Below are 22,237 nucleotides of genomic sequence, written 5' to 3'. Positions count from 1 at the left end.
GCCTTGCAGATCACCAAGACCATCACCACCACTGTGCGTGGTCGTGAAGGCATCTACTACGTGACCAAGACCATCACCAAACTCTACACCACCTTCACTAGCGATGTAATCACCGTTGTTGGTCCCACAAGCACCACTACCGTAAATGCCGTCGCATCTGTCACCGAGGTTGACACCGTGACTGAAACCGACCCTGCCATTTACACCGTTACCAACGACCAGACCACCACCCTGGACGCCCAGGTAACCTCCTACATCACAGACATCGTCACCTCAATCATCGTTGTCGACGTCACCCAGACGGCCATCCAGACTGACAGCGAAACCACCATCCTAACCGAGGTGGACACTGCCTACAGCACTGATATCCAGACTGTGGATGTCACCACCGCTCCCACAGTTACCCAAACTGAGGATGTCACCGCCACTGAGACCAGCCAGGTCACCGCTACGGCCACTCAGGTCAACACCGTTGATGTTACCGACGTGGCTACGGTCGTCCAGACCTCATCCACCACCGTCACCGTCACTAGACCCGCCACTGTCTTCACAACAGTCACCAACACCATCGACGCAACCAACACTGCAAGCGTGACCCAGACAGTTGACGTGACCATCACCAAGACCGTCTCGACCACAACCACCAAGACCGTGACGGCCACCACAACCCTGGCAGCCCCGACTTGCAATGTCCAGAAGCTTACGAACGGTAACTTTAACACCAACCAGCTCTCTCCCTGGACCTGGACCTCCACCGGCAGCGGGAACAGAAGATTTGTCGCCGGCCAAGACGGACAAGCCGCCCTCTCCCTGTACTCCTCATCAACCATCTCTTCCACATCAACCATCTCGCAAACCTTCAACACCATCTCCGGCAAGGTGTACAAGGTCTCATTCGTCACCTATGCGGTCAGCGGTAACTCCAATTCAAAATTGGTCTGCTCCGTCAACAACAGCATCAGCTCCTCCATCACCATTGGCACCAACACGAACAAGTTCCAGTGGCTTACCTCTTCTTTCTCTTTCCCTGCTACCTCATCTTCTACCACGCTCTCTTGCAAACTTAGCACAACTATCTCCGCAGAGATCTACGTGGACAATTTTAGCGTCTTGATTCCTTGCTAGACGAGATGGGCTATTCACATCATACCGAGCTACTGACTAGCATTTTCCCTATATCTTCTTGTCTATTTTCATAATATTTCAAGCTTCAGTGTATATATAGCTATATAATAAATCCAATCTTACGGGGAACAATAATGAAAGAAATTCCTGTACATATAGAGTTGTTAAAGAAACGCAATGCTTTGAACCGGTAACTATATGAGCTGTGGGTGGGGTTTTATCTACTTCCCTCTGTGCCCCCGATATACAAAGACGACGAATATACTACGTCAAATTGCATCCTTGTCCGTGCGCCAGTCCGTTGCTTTACCTATTGTATGTCTTCCGTAAAGTCCTTCCCATTATGATGCTGAGCAAACACCTCATTATTTACTACTAACATCAATGTGTATTTGGAGATGACAATATTGGCTTCTCAGAGAGCCATACCCATAGCGAAACACCTACCAGGACCTAACAGTTTAATACAGTGTCTGCGTGCTGCCTCTCAAGGCTGCTGCTGTACTAACTACATGTAGGTACCCAACTCCTAGAACAAGTGGTTGCCACATATCAGCCTCGCGCAGTGTCCGCACCAAAATCGTTTTGCGCGCAAAGGCATTGCGTAATGCTCATACGAGTATGGAGGTTATGCATCGCGTTTGAGCTTTTACTCTATTTTACATTCTGTTGCATTTAATGGTAGCAGCGTCACGACAATGTTAAGGCGATTCAGCGCTTTGTTTCTCCGAAATGGACTTGCGCGGAACAAGTCGTATTATATTTGATCGTCGTAGTATTTATAATCGCTTTAATTCAATAAACTCATCTCCATCAATCCATTACAACGAACCCTCCTCTCGATCCTCTCAAGCCATTAATCTAAACCACCCCACATCCATCAGCAAAAGAGTCCTCCTAAACCCAACCCCATCAGAGACAAGCAGAAAACTCACCTCTTAGCGAGACTGGCAGAATCCAGTAGCAGAATCAGAATCAGCTCCAGAAGCAAGAACGCAAATCTCGCCAAAGGGACAGCTGGCAAAGCCCTTGGTCATGGCACCGCAGGCCTGCTTTCCGTTCACAATGGGGGACGGGGCAGCAGCGGCAAGGCCAGCCAGGGCGGCGACGACAAAGGTGAGACCGGTGAACTTCATTTTTGCGGGTTTGGAGTAAAAGATTTTTCGTCGTTGGATTACGATTATGTGGCGACCTTCGGTAAGGACTGTATTTGGTCTTTTGGAAATGAACGGCTGCTAAAAGAGCGACTGGAGATGGGGAAACAAGAATCTCTTTTCTCTCCTTTCCGGAGGAGTCCGGGGGGGATCAGCGTATTTATTCTCTAGCATCCACACAACTAGCAGCAAAAAAGACAGTATACGAGTAGTAGTAATCCCATTACTCGTACTCCGTAGTCCTCGTAAAGGAGGTCCAAACTACTCCATAGTCAGATCACAAGCCCGCAAGCTACGGCCAACACGGCTCTCGCCTCGTATTCCTTTGATGAAGAAAAGTCCCCTTCCCCGTTTCCCATCAGATCGCCAGCTCGTATGGGACGTTGTAATGGGCTGAGGGCCCTGGCCGGTAATTTCGGCTGCTAATTTGCACCGCCTGCTGTGCGGCCCCGCCCCTATTACTGGGTCCCCCTGAATAGCTTCAGTCAGCAGATGCTCTGGAAAAAACAGCGTCTTCCTCTTAGCTGTCATTCATTTTTGGAGCAAATGCATGCTCACAACATGTTGATGCTTGTGAATCTCTGAGAGAGAGGGAAAGGGTAAGGGTTGACATAGGTAAAATAATGTCCGACACATCCATATTCGCGCAATCCTTCTGCCTCGCCACCCGCATCCCCGTCGCCTATCCTGAAACGACCCTAGCAGATAAAGTTATATTTGACCAGAATCTTCAACGGGGACGCTTGTGGGGATGACACCCGCATTCCGCAATGATCATCCTGGTTCATCCGCCGTCGACGATTCCTTCGAAGATTCACATCTACGGAGTACTGTACTCCGTACACGCATTGAATGCTACGCTGGGTTGGCCATTTTGCAACTTGAGCTAAAGTTCCTTTACCCGGCCCGTATTACCCCATATGTCTTTTGCTTGTTTCGACATGTCATCTATCCTTTTTCGTACGAGTAAGATTACTCGAATGCCAAATCCAGCCAATCATATATACACCTTTTTTCAACCACAGCCATCACAACCATCATATGCCATGCCATGCCATGCCATTTCATGCAATCAAAATTTCACTTCTTCAAGTAACCCATGCGCCAGATAATGAAACCGTCACATACTCAAAGCCGCCATAGTCTAAGACCATACCATCATAATTAACCGTGTCGTGTGAATCCGCTTCTGTCGTCTAGCTGAGGAGCTCCTTGATGTCTTCAATCCGCTGGAGCTTCTTCTCTTCATCATTCATCATGCCCAATGACGTCGCGCTAAGGGAGCCGTTAGTCTTGTGGAACGTCAAAACAAACAAGCATCATCCACTTACATAAACTTCTTCCTCTCCTGGATCTTCAGCATCCTCTCCTCCACACTGCCCCTCACTATGAATCTCTTGACAACCACCTCATCTTGCTGTCCAAGTCTGTGCACCCGGTCAATCGCCTGCAACTCCACGGCATAACTCCACCAGGGATCCATCATAAAGACGCGCCCCGCGCTCGTGAGATTCAAGCCGACACCGCCGGCGCGCAGACTCATCAACATCACCACGAAGCCCTTGCTCTCTGTGAACTGTTGCAGCACCGCTGCTCGGGCCCGCTGCGTCATGCTTCCGTCGAGTCGAAGAAACTTGATGTTGGCACGCGTAAGAGCGGCTTCGATGAGCGTGAGAAAGGACGTAAACTGCGAGAAGACAATGGACTTCATATATGGACGCTCCCGACGTAGTACTCGAAGCTCTGATATCAATGCGGCAACCTTGGCAGAAGAGGAGTTGACGCCAAGTCGCTGAAGACTAAAACGCGGTTTTGCTGAAGCAAACGGTTCGTCGGTTTCATCATGGCGCACAACCTCGAATAAATCACGCTGGTTAATCGGCGTGCGGCAGTTGAAACACTTTGGCACCCTGCCGTGATCAGTCTCGTGCTTGATAAAGTCCATCAGACACTTCTTGCACGCAGAGTGCCAACAGCCAGTGACAATTTGCTCATTCATCGGCTCGTCAAAGCATAGAGGACACTCCTTTTCGGATTCATTTCGGATCTCATCCAGCGCGTGCGCTCCGTACGTCTGTCTGTCGTTGGTGGCTTCGTCTGTGATGGCGGTAAATTGCGTAATTAGTGATTCAAGATCCATATCGTCACCCAAGCCGGTAACCGCATCAGCCGCGGCGCCAGCCTCTTCCTCGTCGGCCACAATATCTTTGTTGCGGACAAGAACGGGATGGCAGCATGATTGGCGAAGACGCATAATCTGGGCAAAGATTGTCGTGAATGCCTTGAGTACCGTGCCAGCCTCGACATTCTGCGCAAAAGTATTCTTCACCTTATTGAAGATGTGGTCGTAAATGTCTCGCTCCGTCTTGGATAGTTCTACTTCAACTATCTCAATTTGCTTTGGTGGAAGCTGTACCAGTGGCTGGCCGTCTGGTGTTTTCATGTCCTTGGTTCTCCTGGTGACGAGTGGTTCCAGAACAGTCTGCACAACGTCCAAAGCACGCACAAAGTCTCCCGACTCAAATGGCACAGTGATGAATGTCTTCCAGAAAGAAAAGTTGTTCCAAGGCTCAACGCCCAGGAAGCGCACCAAGCTAAAGAGGTCTTCCAGTCTGTTGACAATCGGCGTGCCTGTTAATGCCCATCGATGGTCTGCTGCAATCTCGTAACACGCTCGCGCAGTCTTGGACGCCCTGTTTTTGATATAGTGTGCCTCGTCGAGAATCACACGGAAGAATTTGAGAGAGAAGATGCCCGTATGGAAGGACCTATCGCCGTTCTTTGCAGCAACGCTGGTGAATTCCGACAAAACGACTCCATAGCTGGTGATGACAAGGTCCGGAGCATTGGAGCCACTGCAGAGCGACTGCAGATTCAGTGCCTTTTCTGAACCGTAATAGAGCTGAATCTTCATGGTGCCCGGTTGGGAAGCCTTTTCGGCCTCACTCTGCCATTGTGACAGCAGAGACATGGGTGCAATTACCAAAGTAGTGCAGGGCGCATCCAACACGTTTGATGAGTTCTTTCCCAATCGCTGTAGCTGATTCAATCCTTGCTTAGATGATAGCCTGGCCTGTTGTGAAGCTTCAGATCGGTGCGAGTGAATCAGACTGAGCATCTGAATTGTCTTTCCCAAGCCCATTTCATCTGCAAGAATACCGCCGAGACAGTGTTGCTCTTGGACCGGGAAATCCAACGTCAAATCACCAGAGTATGGGTTGACATAGAATTTAGATTGCCCTTCTACTGAAGGGAGATCCTTGTCGTCGACATCTTTGACGGGCCACATATACTCCTCCCATAGCGGATGCATCGAGAGCTCCCTATGGCTCTGTTCATCCTTTTCTTTGGCAAGCATCCAGTGCAGAGACTGTCTTTGATATGGGCGAAGCGTCATGGCAAAGGTACTCGCCGGCTCGGCTTCGGGCATGCTAAAGTCGAATGTCTGGGCCTTTTTATATAGCGCGTCGAGCTGGTCTTGTTCTAGCTCCTCTCCTTCTTCGGGATCCTCTGAGGGTGATGAATTTCCGGATTCTTTGTTGCCATTTACAGCCGCCTTTTTCGAGTCCTTTTGCTTCTGCTCGTCCATCTCCGCAGCTTGGAGGAGCCCCTTTCGCCCATCCTTTGCCGCAGCATTGGCAACGACCGGTTGGAGATTAATCTCCTGGAATAGCCTAACTAGAGCTACCTGCCTGAGTCTGAGTTCTTTCTCTTGTGCCGTCTCAATCTGCTGTTCGAACCATGTGGCCGAGGAATCGTTTGCGGGCTTGAAGCCTCGGTCGAAAAAGGCAGAGTCGAGCAAGGAACATCGCAGCTGAATGAATACGGTGTCGTTTGTTCGCGTACGTTCGGGGCAGTATACGCACGTCCCTTCAAACTTGCAAATCTTCTGGTCCATCAGCGTTGACACCCAGTTGGCGGTATCTTTGGCCAGACGCCCAATTTCCTGGCCACTCTGGTTCGTAAATCGCACGATGACATCGACTCGTCTCGAGGCAGCCGTGTTCACCTTGACAGGAGTAGGAGGAGCTCCAAGTCGGGGCTTCGTTTTGGGGGGTTGAGGGGGCTGTATCTTTTGTCGTTCAATCTTGACGGTTTCGCCGTGTTTCAACAGATTTGTGCCGCTTCTGGTAGCCCACCCCTCGACGCCAAATGCGCCAATGTATCGTGAGGTCGGGATATTTCGTCGGATGGGGAGCGGCGAGGGCTGGCTTGGTACTTCAGAGGACTGTGTTCGGCTTGGGCCAGGCGCAGCGGGCTTCGATTTTAGGAGTTTCTTGTAGGTGCCGTCAAAGTACATGTTGACGGCTCGCTCAAGATTGTTCCCGCAATGCTGCTGGATAGTACGCAGGATGTTGGCAGCAACTTTGCATCCAACAAAGCTTTCAAACGTCTCCTGGTCAAAGGTGACCGCTGAGGACTCGTGCTGGGCTACGGATTCGTTTGTCGAAGCTTGGTAAAGCTGCCCCAAGTCTGTCGATTGCCCAGAAGCAGCTCCATTTTCACGAGGCTCGGGTAGAGTTTCTAGACTCTTTTGTTCAGCCTTGATGCTCCGTTCGCTCTCCGGCTCCCAGTCGTCATCTTCCTCTTCCTTTCCAGGAACATCTTCATCCTCCCCGTCCTCTGCCTTGAAGAACCGTCTCGGCTCCAGCGACGAGCTGAATTCGTGCTTGGGGCTGAACACCGGATCCGACGAGGGCTCGTCCGGGTCCTTAAAGAACCTCCGCCTCTTCACCGGCGGCTCTTGTGAGGATCCCAGCTCCATTGCTGTGCCGGGCCTCATCCGTGACTTTTGCACTGCAAAGCTGCCGCTAATCCGCCGGGAGACGCGCCAGAGATGGAGCATGTCGCGACCGTGTAGAGAGGTCACATGACCGCGTCTCGCCCACTCCCGGCCTGCCCCATTTGTCCGTCGGAGTAATAGCCTGGCCAATCACGAGCTGGCCATATCTGGGAACTCGAGATTGCAGCTCTTTTTGTCGCACAATGCAATGCGACTCTCGCCGAGCCATCACCACGATGGTGGCAGTTGAGTGAAAAGCTCCGGCCCGTTCTGCCGCATGCATCGTCCCAGAACTCTAGGCAATGGCCTGAAAAGGCTCGTCCCTGCTCTGCGGAGCCGTCGCAGCTACGTGACTGAGGCTGACGTCGAATCAGCTCGGCGGTACTGCTTGAGGCAGCTTCAGTATGGCATTCCCCAATGGCCCCCTTTGGATTTTTCGATTACTACCACGGGTCTTTTTTTTTTTTTTCCTCTGACCGTCTATAGGACCAGCGATTACGATGCTCACCTCATCCGCCGGTTCATGCCGCCTCCCGTCCAGGACACATACGCCGCCCTCCGCGCACTGAATCTCGAGCTCGTCCGGCTGCCCGAGATGGTGTCGAATCCCACCATTGGCGTCATGCGCATGAAATTCTGGCACGATTCCATCGATAAGACGTTCGCCGGACAGCCTCCGCGCGAGCCAATCTGCATCTTGCTCCACCAGGGCCTACAGCAGCTCGAGCAACGGGCAGGCGGCTCGACGACAAAGTCGATCAAATTCTGGGTCTCGCGCCTTATCCGGACGCGCGAGAGGCACATGGACAATCGGCCCTTCGCAACCCTGGCCAGCCTGGAGGACTATGCCGAGCACACGTACTCCACGATGCTGTATGCGACTCTTGCATCCATGCCGTTGCGGTCAATGCACGTGGATCACCTGGCCAGCCATATCGGCAAGGCGTGTGGCATCGTCGCTGTGCTTCGGGGAGTGCCCGTCCTCGCCGCCCCCGCGCAGCCCGTCCAGACGCCCTCCGGTGTCGAAACCCCGAGCCGCAACCAGGCGCTCCTGCTGCCCCTCGACATACTGGCCGAGGAGGGGGTCAAGGAGGAGCAAGTCTTCCGGCAAGGCCCCAACGCACCCGGCCTGCAGGATGCCATCTTCAGGGTGGCCACGCGCGCCAATGACCATCTCATCACAGCGCGGGAGATGCTCAAGAGGTTAAAAGCGGGGCAGGATCCCGGCCACGACTTTGAGCATCAGGGCGAGGGCGAGCACCAGTATGACGACGAGAGCGACACTGCTCGCGATGTGCGGCGTGGCTTCGGTGTCTTGCTCGAGGCCGTTCCCGCGGCCCAATGGCTGCTCAACCTGGAGAAGGCCAACTTCGACCCATTTGCCGTCAAGAGTAGTGGGTGGAGGCTACCGTGGGGCATCTGGCAAGCTCTGTCCAAAGAGAGGATATAGAGAAGAATCAACGATTGTAAAACAACTCCACCAATGTTTCCTATCTGTAGCTGTAGCTGTATCAATAACCCTGTAATATTATGAAACACTTTACCACAAGCATCGAATTGCACCGCTTCAGCTCACCATCACCAACCCCTAACTACCTAACCCCTTAGAGCGAGCTCCAGAGTGCATGCATTCCAGAAGCCGTCACCTTCACCACGGCAAAACCTCGGCATAGCCGCAGCTCAGAATTTCAACCCGATCCCGCAAAGTCGCATGTCCCTCCCAAACTCTCTTCCAGACTCCCCGTAGGCCGTCGCAAAGATGCTCTACGAACTCATTGCCATTGTGAGCAATCATCCACTCTCCTTAACACTCAATTCGACCTGCTAACTCGTCCTTTTCTTTCAGGTCCGGCCGGGCAACCTCACCGAGGTGAAAGAGTACGTCCCACCACCCTCATCGCCAACCTCAAAACCTCCCAGACAAAACAACAAAACCTTCCCCTCTCCCCCCTCGTAGCTCTTCTTCCTGGCTCTCTCTTTTTCTTCAATCTCCTAACATAATCCCCCTCCAGAATCGCCCAAACCGTCGGCTCCCTCGTCCTCAAAAACGGCGGCGTCATCCGCGGCCTCTCCAACTGGGGCGTCTTCTCCCTCCCCAAGCCAATCTCCATCCACCAGATGAAGCACACCCACGGCCACTACTTCGTCATGCGCTACGACTCCTCCCCGCGCGTCCACCACGACGTCCGCTCCACGCTGCGCCTCGAGCCGCGCATGATCCGCGCCGCCCACGTCAAGCTCGGCGACGGCAAGCTTGAGACTGTCTCGAGATTCGGCCCGCCCAAGTGGAGGACACAGGGCAGCGAGGCGTAAAAAAGCCCCGCGGGATTTGGCGATTTTGTTCTGTTTTGTGCCTTTTTTAAAAACTTCTTCTTTGCGGCGTGGAATCAATTGAATCAAGACAAAGCTACAAATGGGAGGAGTACATACGCTAGAGGGAATCCCAATGCGCTTTGCCTCGTGTAAGATTATGACGATATAAAAAAAGAGGTGGCGTCGACAGGGGGGCAAGGGAACCTCTCATGCTTGGCGATATTGTGCGATTTTGGAGAAAGGGAGATTGAGCATCCGGAATATCCTGTACAAAATCCTGGGGTGCTTTACGGAGAAATGATAAATGTCACTTGTCAAAAGATATAGACAATCTTTTTTTTTTCAAAGGCATGACCATGTTGATGCTATAATGACAAAAAGACCACTGTCCATTCAGTTTCAGGTCATTCCATGATTTCGTATAATTGTCGCTATAAGTCTATGACATCGCAAAAGAGGCTAGGAGGCCGAGGTATACTCTCAAGTCTCGCCTAGCATGTCTTCTAAGCCAGCCCCCTTTCCCTCGCGGGTGCCTGCATAATAAAAAGATGGGATCCATTCCCGCCAAGCCAATAGTTTGCCGATACGCAGTATCCCGGCCAATTGTTGTGTAAATGTGGTCATCTAGACCCAAAGGCTTCACTGACCATCGACTTCCATAGTCTCGGGCTTTCCAATGCCCTTCTGCCTGCACCACTCGACAAAGTCGTCAATGACGCTTGGCCATGCGCCGTCTTCGCTCCAGAATGACAAGGATTCGTCGCCAATGCTCTTAAGGGCGAACTCCAAAATCATGTTCCACATATCCCTGTTGACAGATCGAGTCCACTTCTCGCCCAGGAATGTCTTCCATAGGTCTAGCCAGTCGTGCTTGCCCTTCCACACCACGCCAGGCGCCGAGAATAGCATGCTCCAGTAGATTAGAGCATTGTCCAAAGCCAGGGCTTTCTGGTCCTTTTCACGGCCAGCAACAAAGGCGTATTTGTAAACCTTCTTGAACAAGGCCGTATCACGAGAGAGCTCAGAGATGAGTTTCCGTACATGGGCGGCGTGTTCTTGGTGCGATACCCCAACCCTACCAATAGTAAGTACGACCGCTTTGGAGGTGATGATTTGGTGAAGGGAAATTCCGGCCAGAAAAAGAAACCTACCCGCTTGATTTCCAACCGTCGATGAATCCTGATCTGGTGATTTCACCCACGCTAGGGGCCTGCACCAACTCCAGGACGACGAACAGTTCGGCGTTTTCTAGACTGACGTTGAGTTTCTCGCTCAGATAACCCATGGTCGACTCCAGCTCCAGCTGGTCTTTTTCATCGTTTTCGTCATCTAACAGGGTTGGTAAGCATACGATAAGCAGCTCAAGCAGGTAGCATCAAAGCTTACCCCTTAATGAGTCGAACAAAGCCTCCAATTTGGAATCCAACGGAGATGGGCCCTTGGTTTCACTGGCCGAGTTCATGTAATACCTAGATACGCCATGTCAGCAGCTGCCACCTAGCAGGCCGTGCATCTTGGGGCCATATGTCAAAGAGAGAAAATGAGATTGCGCAACGCCACCACTAAGCAGCAGATTGCCAATGGTCCATCTTGGCCAAAATGTGATCGTCTTCTCATGTGTAGATGTTGGTGCTCATCCCCATTCGTCCCAGCCCGGAGTAAATAGTACCGTCCAGATTGCTCCTTGGCAGCAGTGTCGGCGCCATGCTTCTCTCGCTTCTTCTTAGACAACCAGAGGGGGACGGCCTTTGCGACTTTGGAAGGCAGATGGTGCTTGACGCCTTTCCAACCCAGCATCATTCTGAGGCCCGATGCACGGGATGCATGCGTCCCCGAATCGCTGGGTCGCAGTCGGTGTCTTTGCAGTCTTCTTCGTCGTTGTCGTTTAGAGTAAGACACCGGTCAGGATGTTTGTTGGTGATATGCGCAATATCAGATGTAGGAACAAAGGAATGAATTAAAAAAAAAAGGCAGAGTGAAGGTTCCGGGTCGATGAAGAAGAGGTCAGAGGGGACCGAAGGTTTCCACAACAGTGAGGGCGCAAATTAACGCAAAAGTCAAGGAGCGCGTGGCTTCGCAGGTTCGTCAAGAGATGCTCCCAAGAGATCCGGGCACGCCAGGGAGCCAGGTAAATGGCAGAGAGGCGTGCTTGGAAATGGACGATTGAGGCATCCAGAAGCCAACAATGAGATAATACGATATTGCAAGGTAGCATCTTGGCATGCTGTCGCTTTCTGACGTCTCTGTTTCAGTAGCATCGGCGGCGCTCGGCCATACTCTGGTGAGTGTCCGACAAGACGGGCGGGCTTCGCCTTAGTGGGACCCCCACAGTCAATCCACACCGATAACAACATTGGAAGCCTGGCGATGCATCATCTCACAACGAAATTGTCCGAGAAGCGCCGTGGCGAGTCTGATTCGAGGAATATCCGACGGACTGGAAGGGCGAGCGAGGGGAGAGCGTGAGAAGGGAGGGGGAAATATCGGGAAAACGAAGGCGGAGATTTGAGGCTCGCAAGGGGACAACGACAGCAAGCCAGGGGGGGTTACTTACGCATCCACGGCCTCGTTGAGCTTATAGCTGGTCGACTTAAGATACTGCACACCACCTCGTGTTAGCGACCGAACAGACGGGTTGAGAAGCACCACTTTGGGATGCAGGATTGCTCTGCCGTGGGCCCAGCCTCACGTCCAGCAGGCGCCAGAAGCCGAAAGGGCCGGCAAGCAGGGTCAGCCTCATGCCAGCCTCATGCCCCAATTTTATCCCGGCCCATTGATCCGGGATGAGCCCAAGCGAGACGTTGTGAAGGCATGGAGGTGAGGAACCCCCGTTGGGCTCGGCCAGGCCACCGACAAGCACGGGGGGGAAGCAACGTTATCTGACATACCCGAGTCGCCTGACGCTCCGTAGCCCCAGTAAGGTTAACGAACTGTGCAAGTAGCACCTTTTGTTGCGCCGACGAAGGGGGAGGCATCGTGGCGGGAAGAGGAAGGTCGACGAGCTGGGGGATCTGATCGGGTCACACGAGGACCTTGGGGGAGCTGTAGCTGTCGAATAAAGCACCGAGTGCCCCGAACGTCGTAGGTCGTGTTGGCAGGCTGCCGGTTGCTGGTTGCTGGTTGCCGGTCGCTGGTCCAACGCTTATTAGCCCGTGCCAGCAGGAGACGAGAGGCTGCCGGCGAGTATTGGGTATGTCGATCGTGCGTCGTCGTCGGTAAAGGTCGCAGCTGTCGACGAGTCGCGGCCTTCGAATGGGTGGCGGAGAGCGGTTGTGCACGCCGAGAGCTGCTGCAGAGGACACCAAGACGGCGAGTCGAGAGCGTCTGTCCGCTGTGAGGTGCCGGCCCAGAGAGGACAGAGGGTCGAGAGGATGCGGGGAGAGGGGAAGATGCTCGCGGCTTGGTGGTTTCTGCCTTGCGTTTGACAGAGAGCAGAGCAAAGCAGAGGAGCGGGCTTGGATCGACTCACGCAAGGCTGCGATGGTGGGGTTTAGGTACTAACCTTGGAGGAGTCTGGGCGGCTAATTGGTTACAGGCGTAGGTTTTAGCAGGTTAGGCACCTAAACCTGCCTGCAGCGCGAGGCTTTGGGGGGGAGCTGGTGCAATCACAGTTGACCTGAAGGTGCAGGTGGTGAGAGAATCTGCCACTTTAGGTTCTATTGATGATGACATGACATGAAGGAGCCGGAGCGTCCCCCTACTAACATAGGCATAGTACGCTGCCTTAGGCTACATTGAATTTACCTGGAGCTAATATAAATTACACGCAGCTGGGTGAGTAACAGGAGCTCACATGCACCCAAGTTGCATGCCTTTCAGCGTGTGAGAATGCCCAGCAGGTCTCACCCAGCATAAGCCGAGATGCAAGACATGACGCTGCTTGTGAAGATCTGCCGATCCAACACAGGTACTACCTAATACAGTGATACCCGGGAATGAGTGGGACTGTATGGAGTGCATGTGCCTGTAATATCCAAGAGCCCAAAGCAGAGCACTACAACTGCTTCTTTCAAGAGCTGCCCGACTTACTGGTGCTTGTATACCCAGTCTCGTATAGAGCAGATTGCTAATTCATTCTAATCAACTGTGCCTGGACAGAGTCAATCATCGGAATATAGCCGTCATGTGCTCATCGTCTACGAGAAGGAGTGCAACAACACTGATACCGCACTGTACTCCAGCCACTAAACGGTCATTTCATTGCCCACTGTAGCCGCTGGCTCAACCAGGGAAACACAGTATCAACAGCCTCCAGGGCACTTCAATCAACGCGCTTTAGTTGTGTACATGCACTGAGACGCGTCTGGTCTCTTATCGTAGTGCTCCATAGCCATTATCGAGCACTCAAACATCCCATTTTATAGTGGCTGCTGCATGCACTCCATCATGATCCCTTCGTGTACATGATCCGGCCAAAACAGCATGTCATGAGCCATGGCATCGCACTCTTCAGAGGACGAGGGCTACGGCTTCGACGCCTCAGTACCGTTCAAGGGTGTCATTGTGTGCTGCACCAGCATCCCGCCTGATCAACGGGTTCGTTTCCGCTCCAGCACCGCCATCGCCTTGCCCATGCCCATGCCCATTCCCTCTGCTAACTGCTAACCTCAACCTCGGCGCGAACAGACAGACATTGCCCAGAAGGTTGCCGAGCTCGGCGGCGTGCACAAGTACGACCTCACCCCTGACGTGACGCATCTCGTCGTCGGCGACTACGACACGCCCAAGTATCGCCATGTCGCCCGCGAACGAGTCGACATCAAGGCCATGGACGCCGCCTGGATCAACGCCGTCAACGAGCTGTGGAAGAACGACGACGAATTCGACCTTGCCGCGCTGGAAAAGAGCTACCAGCTAAAGGCGCTGGAGACGAGCGGCGCCGAGCCCTCGTCGCAGGAGGAAACGTCGCCGGCTGCGAGGGGGTCTCTGCTCGTCTGCTTGACGGGCTTCGGCGACACCAGAGACAAGATTGCAGAGATGATTACGCAAAACGGCGGTCGCTATACCGGAGATCTAACCAGGCGATGCTCGCATCTGATCGTCAGCAAGCCCGAGGGTAAGAAGTTTACGGCAGCCAAGTCGTGGGGTGTGCATACAGTTACGCTGGATTGGCTCGAGCAGAGTGTCGCGCGCGGCATGATCCTAGAAGAAACCAAGTTTGATCCGCTGTTACCTCCGGAAGAGCAAGGCGTTGGCGCTTGGGTCAAGAAAGATCTAAAGAGGTCATCACTGGGGAAGAGAGCAAGGTCTGCAGTCCTAAACGGAGGGCCAGACGAAGGCGTGAGGAAGCTGCGCAAGACGGTCAGTATGAAGCTAAGCTCGCAGAGAAACGACCTCTGGGGCGACATACTCGGTAGATCTGCCTCGAGAGAGTATTCATTTGCCCACGATAATCCGCTTGGAGCACCAACCATGGACCCTACTCCTGCTGCTGCCGCCCCTGCTGCTATTTCAGCTCCAGTACCACTCTCCGAAATTCCCACGCAGCCAGGCTACTCTCTCCAGGAGGACCAGGGCGTCTTTGCCAACTGCGTCTTTGTCGTCCACGGATTCCCGCAGCAGAGAGCATCTATCCTGGAGCAGACAATTGCGACTCTCAGCGGCACCATTGCCTCGTCGCTGCAAGCTCCAGCTATGCTGTCCCAGCCGACAGACCCCGAACACTACCGGTTTCTCATAGTCCCCCAAACCTCACAGCCCGACACCCACCCCAAAGTGCCAAACGAGCACATCCACATCATTACCGAGTTTTACATTGAAAACTGTCTGCATAACAAGCGCTTCTTCAGTCCCAATGAGCAGGTCCTAGGGCGGCCGTTCCCCTTGTTTCCCATCCCAGCCTTTTCAAGCATCACCGTGTGTAGCGCCGCGTTTACCGGAATAGAGCTCAACCAAGTTGCGAGAAGCGTAGCCCAGCTGGGAGGCAAATACGAAGAGTCATTCCGGCGGTCAACAAACGTGCTTGTATGCAAATCTCTCATGTCGATGCGGAGAGAAAAACTAAAGTGCGCGCTTGACTGGGGCGTCCCCGTCGTTTCGGCAGACTGGCTGTGGGAGTGCATATCCAGCGGCAGCCTGGCTCCTATTGAAGACTTTGTATTCCCCGAGATCAAGAAACGGCGCGTCAAGCGGGATCCCTTTGTCAACGAAGAAGACGACGTCGGCCCAGAAAAGCAGCCTCGAAAGGCCCCGGAGACAAAACCCGCAGCAAAACCTCCCAAGCAAAGCGTCGACACCACCGCCTTTGACAAGGACGTGCCTGAGAAAGGCCGCGCCAAGCAGACGCTCGGGTCCATCACGCCGGCAGACTTTCTGACTGCGCGAACCCATCCGGTCAACACTGTGTGGACGGCTGAGACGCCTCCTCTGACTGAGCTGTCGTCGGCCGCGCTCAACGTGTCGCCAAAGCTGCCAGCGGCCAAAACCGTCGTTGCTCGCACCATATCTGCGCCAGCCAAGCTACCTCAACCCGAAGAACAATCAATCCCAGCACCCCCTCGACCCCCTTCAGCCTCTGAGCCCAGAGAGCCATCACCACCACAACCAAAACAACAACCCCCTGAACCAGCCCCTGAACCAACCAATGAAGCCCCCGTCCCCCAACCTCCCGAAGCTCCAACAGAACAAGAACCATCCGCCGAACAAGTCGAGAAACAACGCCAGCTAGCCGCCGCCGCCGCCGAGCTCCGTCAAGGCCTCACATCAGCCCTCTCCGACCTCATCCCCCTTCCCGCATCCACCTCCCTCCCCGGCCCCGACTCCGCCGCTCCCCATCACCAGTCCGACCCCCGCGCCCTCCGTCGTCGTCGCCACAAAATCCTCGGCCGCGCCATCAGCAACGCTTCTAACGACAGTAGCGCAGCCAGCATCGATAGCGCGGCTTTTCCCCCTCGGGCGCTGCAGGACGAAGACGTCGACGAAGAGAGGCTGCAGAGACAATCTCCGCCCGCAACTCAGCTCGAGTATCGCGACCCCGAGGCCATGGAGACAAAGGCCATGCTGATGAGCAGGATGACCAGTGCCGTCGAAAGCGCACCGACAGAAAGTCTCGGACGCACAAGGTCGTCGAGGAGAAAATAAAAGAAGGAACGGGTTCCATGCGTGTATGAGAAGAATAAAAAGAGAAAGATGGGAAGCATATAATGATGGGGGCTTATGATATTTGGAGCAATGAGCTTGAAAATTAGGAGGACAATGTATGGGATATCGGATACGGACTTATGAATTTGAATTAAGAGCATTAATACACGTATGAATGATATCCCGCTGTTTCATACATCAAGTAAATTAAAACCCAAATCATATTCACGCAACAGAGATTATCATAGTTGAGCCAGCCAACTTTAATGCATCACATCTCCCTATCTCGGCAAACACACAAAACACATCACAGTTCTTCAAAAGGTTGTACAAACTCTGGATATATTCCTTCCACCCCCGAGGTCCTATATACTCCCTTTCCCTCATCACCACTCATCTGAGCCAGTCCCCAGGCTGATCGAAGAAACAACCACCAGGACACGCCAGAGAGTGCATAAATCCATATACCATATGCAATCATACACAAAGAGATCATATCGGCGACAAAAAGCGCACTGTTGAAGCGGCGCAAGAAATAAGCGACGCAATCTCAAGTAGAGAAGAAGAAAAAAAAAAAAAAGAACAAAAGCCATTGAGCCAAAAACTGTCTCCATCCAGCTATTATCCCTAAAGACTACCGCCTCACCCGGATTCCAACCCAAGGCCGAAACCTCCAAGGAATGAAAGAAAAAAAAAGACAAAACAAAACAACAAGGCTACCGATTTCGTTTTCCCACTGGGTATCTATGGTCCTCTCCTAATGCAGGAAAAGCACCTCAACAAAACAAAGGAAATAGAAAAAAAAGAAAAAAAAAAGACAACATATGCTTTTGTCCTGCTCTCGGCAATTATACCCCCCCATATGATCCTTAAAACGCATAACGAAAAAAAAAAAAAAAAAAAAAAGGCCAGCCCCAAGGACCGGCTTATCATGATCCAGACCAACAACCTCAAAGAAAATAAAAGGCTGCAAATCTGTCTCGCCAAGACACCCCCCAGCCCTCCGGCTCCGTGCAAAACAAAAGACTCAAATCAAGTCATGACGGGCTCCAGCAGATGTGCCAAAACTAATAGGCAACTGGTAGCTGGGACGAAGAGGCCGGTCTCCTGTGATCTTCGCCTGCGAGCTCCTCGTCTCTCTCCGACAGCTGCTCAGACTGCATGATTGCCCAGCGGTGCAGCAACTCCTCCCTGTGACACCAGCACTGTTAGTATCATGATTCTTCAGGCCAAGCAAAGAAAAAAAAAAGGGGGGGGGGTTGAAAATGTGACTTACTGGGATCCCTCAATGGTCCTGACTCCCATACTCCCAAGAACCCGAATCAACCTCCTAAGCGTCCTCTCCCGTCTAAATGACACGAGAACATCTCCTCTGGGTCGTCCATCTAGAGAAGAAATCTGCGTGTTGCGGTCGCTCATAATCAAATGCGCCTTGAGCACCCGCCTGTTCCAAACCACGTCGACCAAGTCATCCAGCCGCACGTCAAAGTTGATGGGCTCCCTGAGCTTTGCCCATCTCACAGGATGCCCCTCCCTCAAGATCTGGTGCTCCAAGCATCGGCCTTCCTTCATCCAGTGAAGGTACTGGGTCACCCGAGGCGAGCTCGTGTATAGCCGCGACTTGATCTGGTCAACCCGAAAATCGTTTTGCGTGATGGGCGCGCCGCTCCAGAGATCTGTGTCGGTAAAATCTTCAGTATCATCGACGAGTGTTCTATACGGTCGAATGGATGGAGACAGCGTCCTAGCACGCTTGATGATTGGACCTCCTGAAGTTGGAGATTCGGGCGCCATCGTTGTGCCATCGTTGCCACCCTCGGACGTCAGATCCGTCGACGATCTGTCGTGATCTCCCGGCGCCCCAGAATTGGAATAATAGGTCTTTCGTTTCTTTTGTTGTTGGGATTGGGAATAAGGGGTGTCGTTGGACGGGGCACCGCTGCGACGGCTTGCCTTGACACCCGAGGGCCGACCAATGTTCTTAAATCCAGACTTGGTCCGCAGAGCAGCCAGCTTGGGGTCGTTGTAAAAATTGTGAATGATTCTCGACACATTAAAGGCGGCACCTTGCTCAACCCACAACTCATGCAAACGCTGACGCATCCACTCCAGGGGGTGGATGTCGAGCCCGTATTTGCCCAGCTCGCTCAGCGTCTCGCACAGGCGGAAGAGGGTGTCATACGAGGTGATGCTCCCCTTGCCAGATGTGGTGTATTTTTTGCTCAGGAGCTGGTAAGGGCTAATCTCGCCCTCGTCCAAGAACTCGAGAATCTTTAGGCCGCGATTCACCTGTCGCCCCAGCTGGAATCTTGTAGAGGCCTTGTCTACGCCCTTGTCCTTGGATTCCATGGCCTGCTGGTGCTTCTCTCTCCATTGGTTTAGTGGTGTCTCAATCAGACCCCTGATATCGGGCCACTTAGGGTCCCAGTACGGGTGGCTTGGGTCAATCTTCTCAAGAGGTACGCCCTCTATGATTTCTGGATGAGTGTACACCTTGCCGTTATGTCTTAGAGTGAGGGTTTCGCGGGTAATTTTAGGTAGAGCTGGCTCGTCCGCGTTATCCGATGGCTGAGGCGAAGCCTCCATCGATCGCGGAGTAGGAGTGTTGAGATCCTGAGAGGATGGCCGGCTCGGAACGTTTGCCGGCGTGAATCCCGTATTGTAGGGGTATGCTCGAGATTCTGGGCGGTCTTTGGGGTTCAACAGCTGCTCGGTTTGATAAAAGGCCGGCCGGCTAGTAGGCAATCCTCGCCTCTCTGTTATTGTGGGCTTGACTTCGTCGCTCTGCACAGACCTTGCGCTGACTGCTTCAGCAACGCCAGCAGCGACGGCGAGCGCTTCTTCTGTAGCCTGCTGCTTTCTAGTCTGTATCTGCTGGGCCATTTCTTGTCCTTGGTTATCATATCGATCATGGAATCGATCAGGGACTACCTCATCTTCCTCCACTTCTTTGGGAGCCTCCCGCGGTGTGTTCGTCCATATCCTTCCTTTAATGTCGTCGTCTTCTCGTGGTGGCGGTGAGTCTGCCTCCTCTGCGGTTCCGTCTGCCGTCAGCCTTGAGGAACCATTTCCGTTGGGCATATCCTTTGGGGCTTCTTCTTCTTCTCCTGGTTGCTGCTGTTGTTGTTGTTCTTCTTCTCGAGGAGTCTCTGCGGAAGGGATATTATCGTCTGCAACTGGAGATTCTCCCGAACCGCCGCCCTTGCGCAGAGCCGCCCCATGACAGCCCTGGCGATTCCACTCGCAATTGCCACACTTTTGAAAAAGCGGCCCGCCAATGATTATGCAGTCATCAAAGGCGCCCTGGTTCTTGTCACAAGATATGCACCTCTGAGCCTGGATGTCGCCAATGGCTTGGATCATGCACGAGAGCCACTTGACGCCCTTGGCCTCTGTGTGTTCGTAGATGCCGGCGAGGTGATCCGTGGTGAACTTGCGTCCGCGCCGAATCTTGACCGAACGCTTGATGGGCAGACCCAGGATGGCCTTGACCCACTGGTTCCAAGGCTCTGTCTTGTTGATGGGTCCAATCACTCGGCCGTCGGCATCGACGAGGTCAACGAGAGCTTCCACTGGCTCCTGCAGAATGCCCTTGAGCGAGGACGACGGCGCGATGGGCGCGATGGGCGTCTTTGCCGCGACCTGCCGGGTGACGACGGCCGGGCGCTGTGGCAGCTCGTTCCAGTATTCAACCCCTTCCATCTCTGTAGCATCGCTGTCGGTGGTTTCTCGTGGGGCATCGGCGATTTTGTTAACAGTCTGGTCATCTCCGGCGTCGCCTTGGGCCTTGGCGGCAGCATCTCGCTTTTCCTGAAACCAGCGAATCATGGTCTCTGTCACCTTTTCCCTCTGTTGTAGAAAGTCTTGCTCATCGTGGCGATATTTTTGCTCCATGGCAAATATCATGTCCGACCTTCCATTGCACTCGGTGACGACGTTGGCCAGTTCCTTGTCGAGGTTGCTCAGCTCCAGCGCGAGCCTCTCGCGGACCTTGGTCAGCTCGTTGCGCTTTCCATCCAGTTTGCCCAGCTCGAATTTGGCGTCTGTCAGGGCCAGCTGGTACTCTCGCTCTTTTTCGGAATGCAGGGCCTCTTGTTTGGCGTTGAAGTCTCTCCAAAACTTGCCCTCGGCCTCGTCCCAGACAAACTTGTGCTCGTTGGCAGGGAGATGCTCCCACGTGGACGCCTCGTCCATGCTCCTTGCTTTGATTGTTTTGGCCTGTCCGTGTTCTTCTCCCTGGTAAGACTGCTGCATGTGCTGTCGATGAGAGGAAAGAAGTAGGTGCTTACAGAGACGTGGTGCGAAGCAAGCCTTTGGCAGTGCCGTAAGGGAGCAGTGAAGATATAATGAGAATCGCCTTGTTGTGTTTCCGCTCCCGTATTGTTTCGTAAAGGCGGTAATGGAGACCAATTAGATCAAGTATGAAAATGAAAGGCGGCAGGTCAGCGCGGTGCGGCTAATCGCCAAGAGAGTCTTGTTCTTATCGTCTTAATCCCCGAGTAATGTAAGGGAGGCTCAACCATAGTCTCCCGTGGATCTCGACGCTATGATGCTTTGTAGTAGCAGCCGGCGGCTCTTGTTCTTTCAAACGGTCTGGACCATGACAGGAGTGATGACAATGCAAGAATGGCCACGAGATTGGTGGCTCTGGAAGAAATCATAAAGCAGGGCGCCGTTGGTGTCGCATGCGGCGATGATTAACTATAAGTTGTTTGACGCCAGGACAAAGCGGAACAAGGTGGAGAGGGGTGTGGCTTTTGGCAATAACAGCTACGCCTAGTCATCATGGTTAGTCACCAGACAAATAGTCGAGGAAGAGTCTGGGGTGCAGCTGGGGGGTGCAGAGACGAATATCAAAGGGGACGTGAGTGAGTCGAGGATCCGTGTGTGGATATGCAAGGCCAGGCCAGGCCAGGGACGTCTCCTACCCATGTCTTGTCTCTTTTGTCTCTGGGGAGGTGCAGTAGCACGAGGACGGTACGCGTAGACGTACGAGAACAGCAGGAGACTCGATGGAACGGTGTTGAACAAGGGGCGGGCAGGGAAGTTGAGCTCTGGTGCGGACTCCACGGGAGGCAACAGTCGATGGCAGCAGGGCAGAGAGACAGGGCAGGGCAAGGGCAAGGGCATGATAAGGAGGGCCAGAGAAGAAGAGAAGACAAGAGAGAGTGTAAGAAAAGAAACGGTCGACCCATGGCCGGCTGTGGGTGCCGAAATGCGGGAGATGGTGGACGATACTGTAACGATGCTCGCAGCGCATATAATACGGAGTAGACAAAACGAACAAGCCTCGACTAACCTGGTAGGTGGTTTTCATATTACTGATCACGTCAATCTAGACGGCCGTCGAGGAATCCGGCTCCACTGGGCTTGAATACTGGTGCTGATATATTGTCGTCTGGTCTGGATGAATAGTCGCTTAGCTGAGCTATTCCCGCAAGAGTCCGATGCAGATCGGGAAACTGGGAGCGACGCGGGAAAACGTAGGCGCAAGGAGAGAGAAGATTCGTCTTGACGCTGGAGAAGGGCGTTTGAGGCTGCAAGGGAGAGAGGAGAGGAGGATTTGTTTGTTTGTGTGTATTGCGTGCGTAGGAGGAGAAGATGAGAAGGAAATGAAGGGGAGAGAGAGGCGGAGAGGAGAGAGGCGATGAGGAGGAGGGAAAGACGATGCAAGGATGCGCAGCGGCCAACGCGATAGGGAACAAAAAAGAAGAAAGGAAGAAAAATAAAAATAAAAAATAAAGAAAAAGCAAGCAAACGAAATGAAATGAAATGCCTTGAC

General features: G+C 53.2%; 6 protein-coding genes across 6 annotated transcripts; 2 read left to right on the top strand and 4 right to left on the bottom strand.

Moving 5' to 3' along the window:
• Nucleotides 1-1,846: 1,846 nt before the first annotated feature.
• Nucleotides 1,847-2,394, bottom strand: TRIVIDRAFT_216348 (uncharacterized protein; the record flags this gene model as incomplete). Its single annotated transcript, XM_014099279.1, has 2 exons — nucleotides 1,847-1,986; nucleotides 2,061-2,394. A coding segment is annotated over one exon (294 nt), but the record flags the coding sequence as incomplete, so codon positions are not given.
• Nucleotides 2,395-3,162: 768 nt separating this feature from the next.
• Nucleotides 3,163-7,044, bottom strand: TRIVIDRAFT_77600 (uncharacterized protein; the record flags this gene model as incomplete). Its single annotated transcript, XM_014099278.1, has 3 exons — nucleotides 3,163-3,554; nucleotides 3,611-6,710; nucleotides 6,810-7,044. The coding sequence occupies 3 exons, from the start codon at nucleotides 7,042-7,044 to the stop codon at nucleotides 3,476-3,478; spliced, it is 3,414 nt and encodes a 1,137-aa protein (XP_013954753.1).
• A 295-nt stretch (nucleotides 7,045-7,339) lies between these two features.
• Nucleotides 7,340-9,375, top strand: TRIVIDRAFT_49060 (uncharacterized protein; the record flags this gene model as incomplete). The annotated part of the gene is made up of 5 exons (XM_014099277.1): nucleotides 7,340-7,464; nucleotides 7,555-8,461; nucleotides 8,810-8,845; nucleotides 8,909-8,940; nucleotides 9,075-9,375. The coding sequence occupies 5 exons, from the start codon at nucleotides 7,340-7,342 to the stop codon at nucleotides 9,373-9,375; spliced, it is 1,401 nt and encodes a 466-aa protein (XP_013954752.1).
• A 400-nt stretch (nucleotides 9,376-9,775) lies between these two features.
• TRIVIDRAFT_231083 (uncharacterized protein) lies at nucleotides 9,776-12,788 on the bottom strand (the record flags this gene model as incomplete). The annotated part of the gene is made up of 5 exons (XM_014099276.1): nucleotides 9,776-10,450; nucleotides 10,527-10,704; nucleotides 10,762-10,844; nucleotides 11,930-11,973; nucleotides 12,264-12,788. The coding sequence occupies 5 exons, from the start codon at nucleotides 12,348-12,350 to the stop codon at nucleotides 10,015-10,017; spliced, it is 828 nt and encodes a 275-aa protein (XP_013954751.1).
• A 988-nt stretch (nucleotides 12,789-13,776) lies between these two features.
• Nucleotides 13,777-16,633, top strand: TRIVIDRAFT_83415 (uncharacterized protein; the record flags this gene model as incomplete). The annotated part of the gene is made up of 3 exons (XM_014099275.1): nucleotides 13,777-13,911; nucleotides 14,002-15,771; nucleotides 15,904-16,633. The coding sequence occupies 3 exons, from the start codon at nucleotides 13,810-13,812 to the stop codon at nucleotides 16,453-16,455; spliced, it is 2,424 nt and encodes an 807-aa protein (XP_013954750.1).
• An 889-nt stretch (nucleotides 16,634-17,522) lies between these two features.
• TRIVIDRAFT_58838 (uncharacterized protein) lies at nucleotides 17,523-20,649 on the bottom strand (the record flags this gene model as incomplete). Its single annotated transcript, XM_014099274.1, has 5 exons — nucleotides 17,523-17,646; nucleotides 17,732-19,239; nucleotides 19,387-19,604; nucleotides 19,650-20,034; nucleotides 20,212-20,649. 5 exons carry the CDS (start codon nucleotides 20,647-20,649, stop codon nucleotides 17,523-17,525), a joined length of 2,673 nt encoding a protein of 890 aa, XP_013954749.1.
• Nucleotides 20,650-22,237: the final 1,588 nt, after the last annotated feature.

This window comes from Trichoderma virens (assembly GCF_000170995.1).
Source record: "Trichoderma virens Gv29-8 chromosome Unknown TRIVIscaffold_79, whole genome shotgun sequence".
NCBI classification, from domain to species: domain Eukaryota; kingdom Fungi; phylum Ascomycota; class Sordariomycetes; order Hypocreales; family Hypocreaceae; genus Trichoderma; species Trichoderma virens.
The sequence above is the reverse complement of the archived record's forward strand: the minus strand, read 5'-3'. Positions and strand labels throughout refer to the sequence as shown.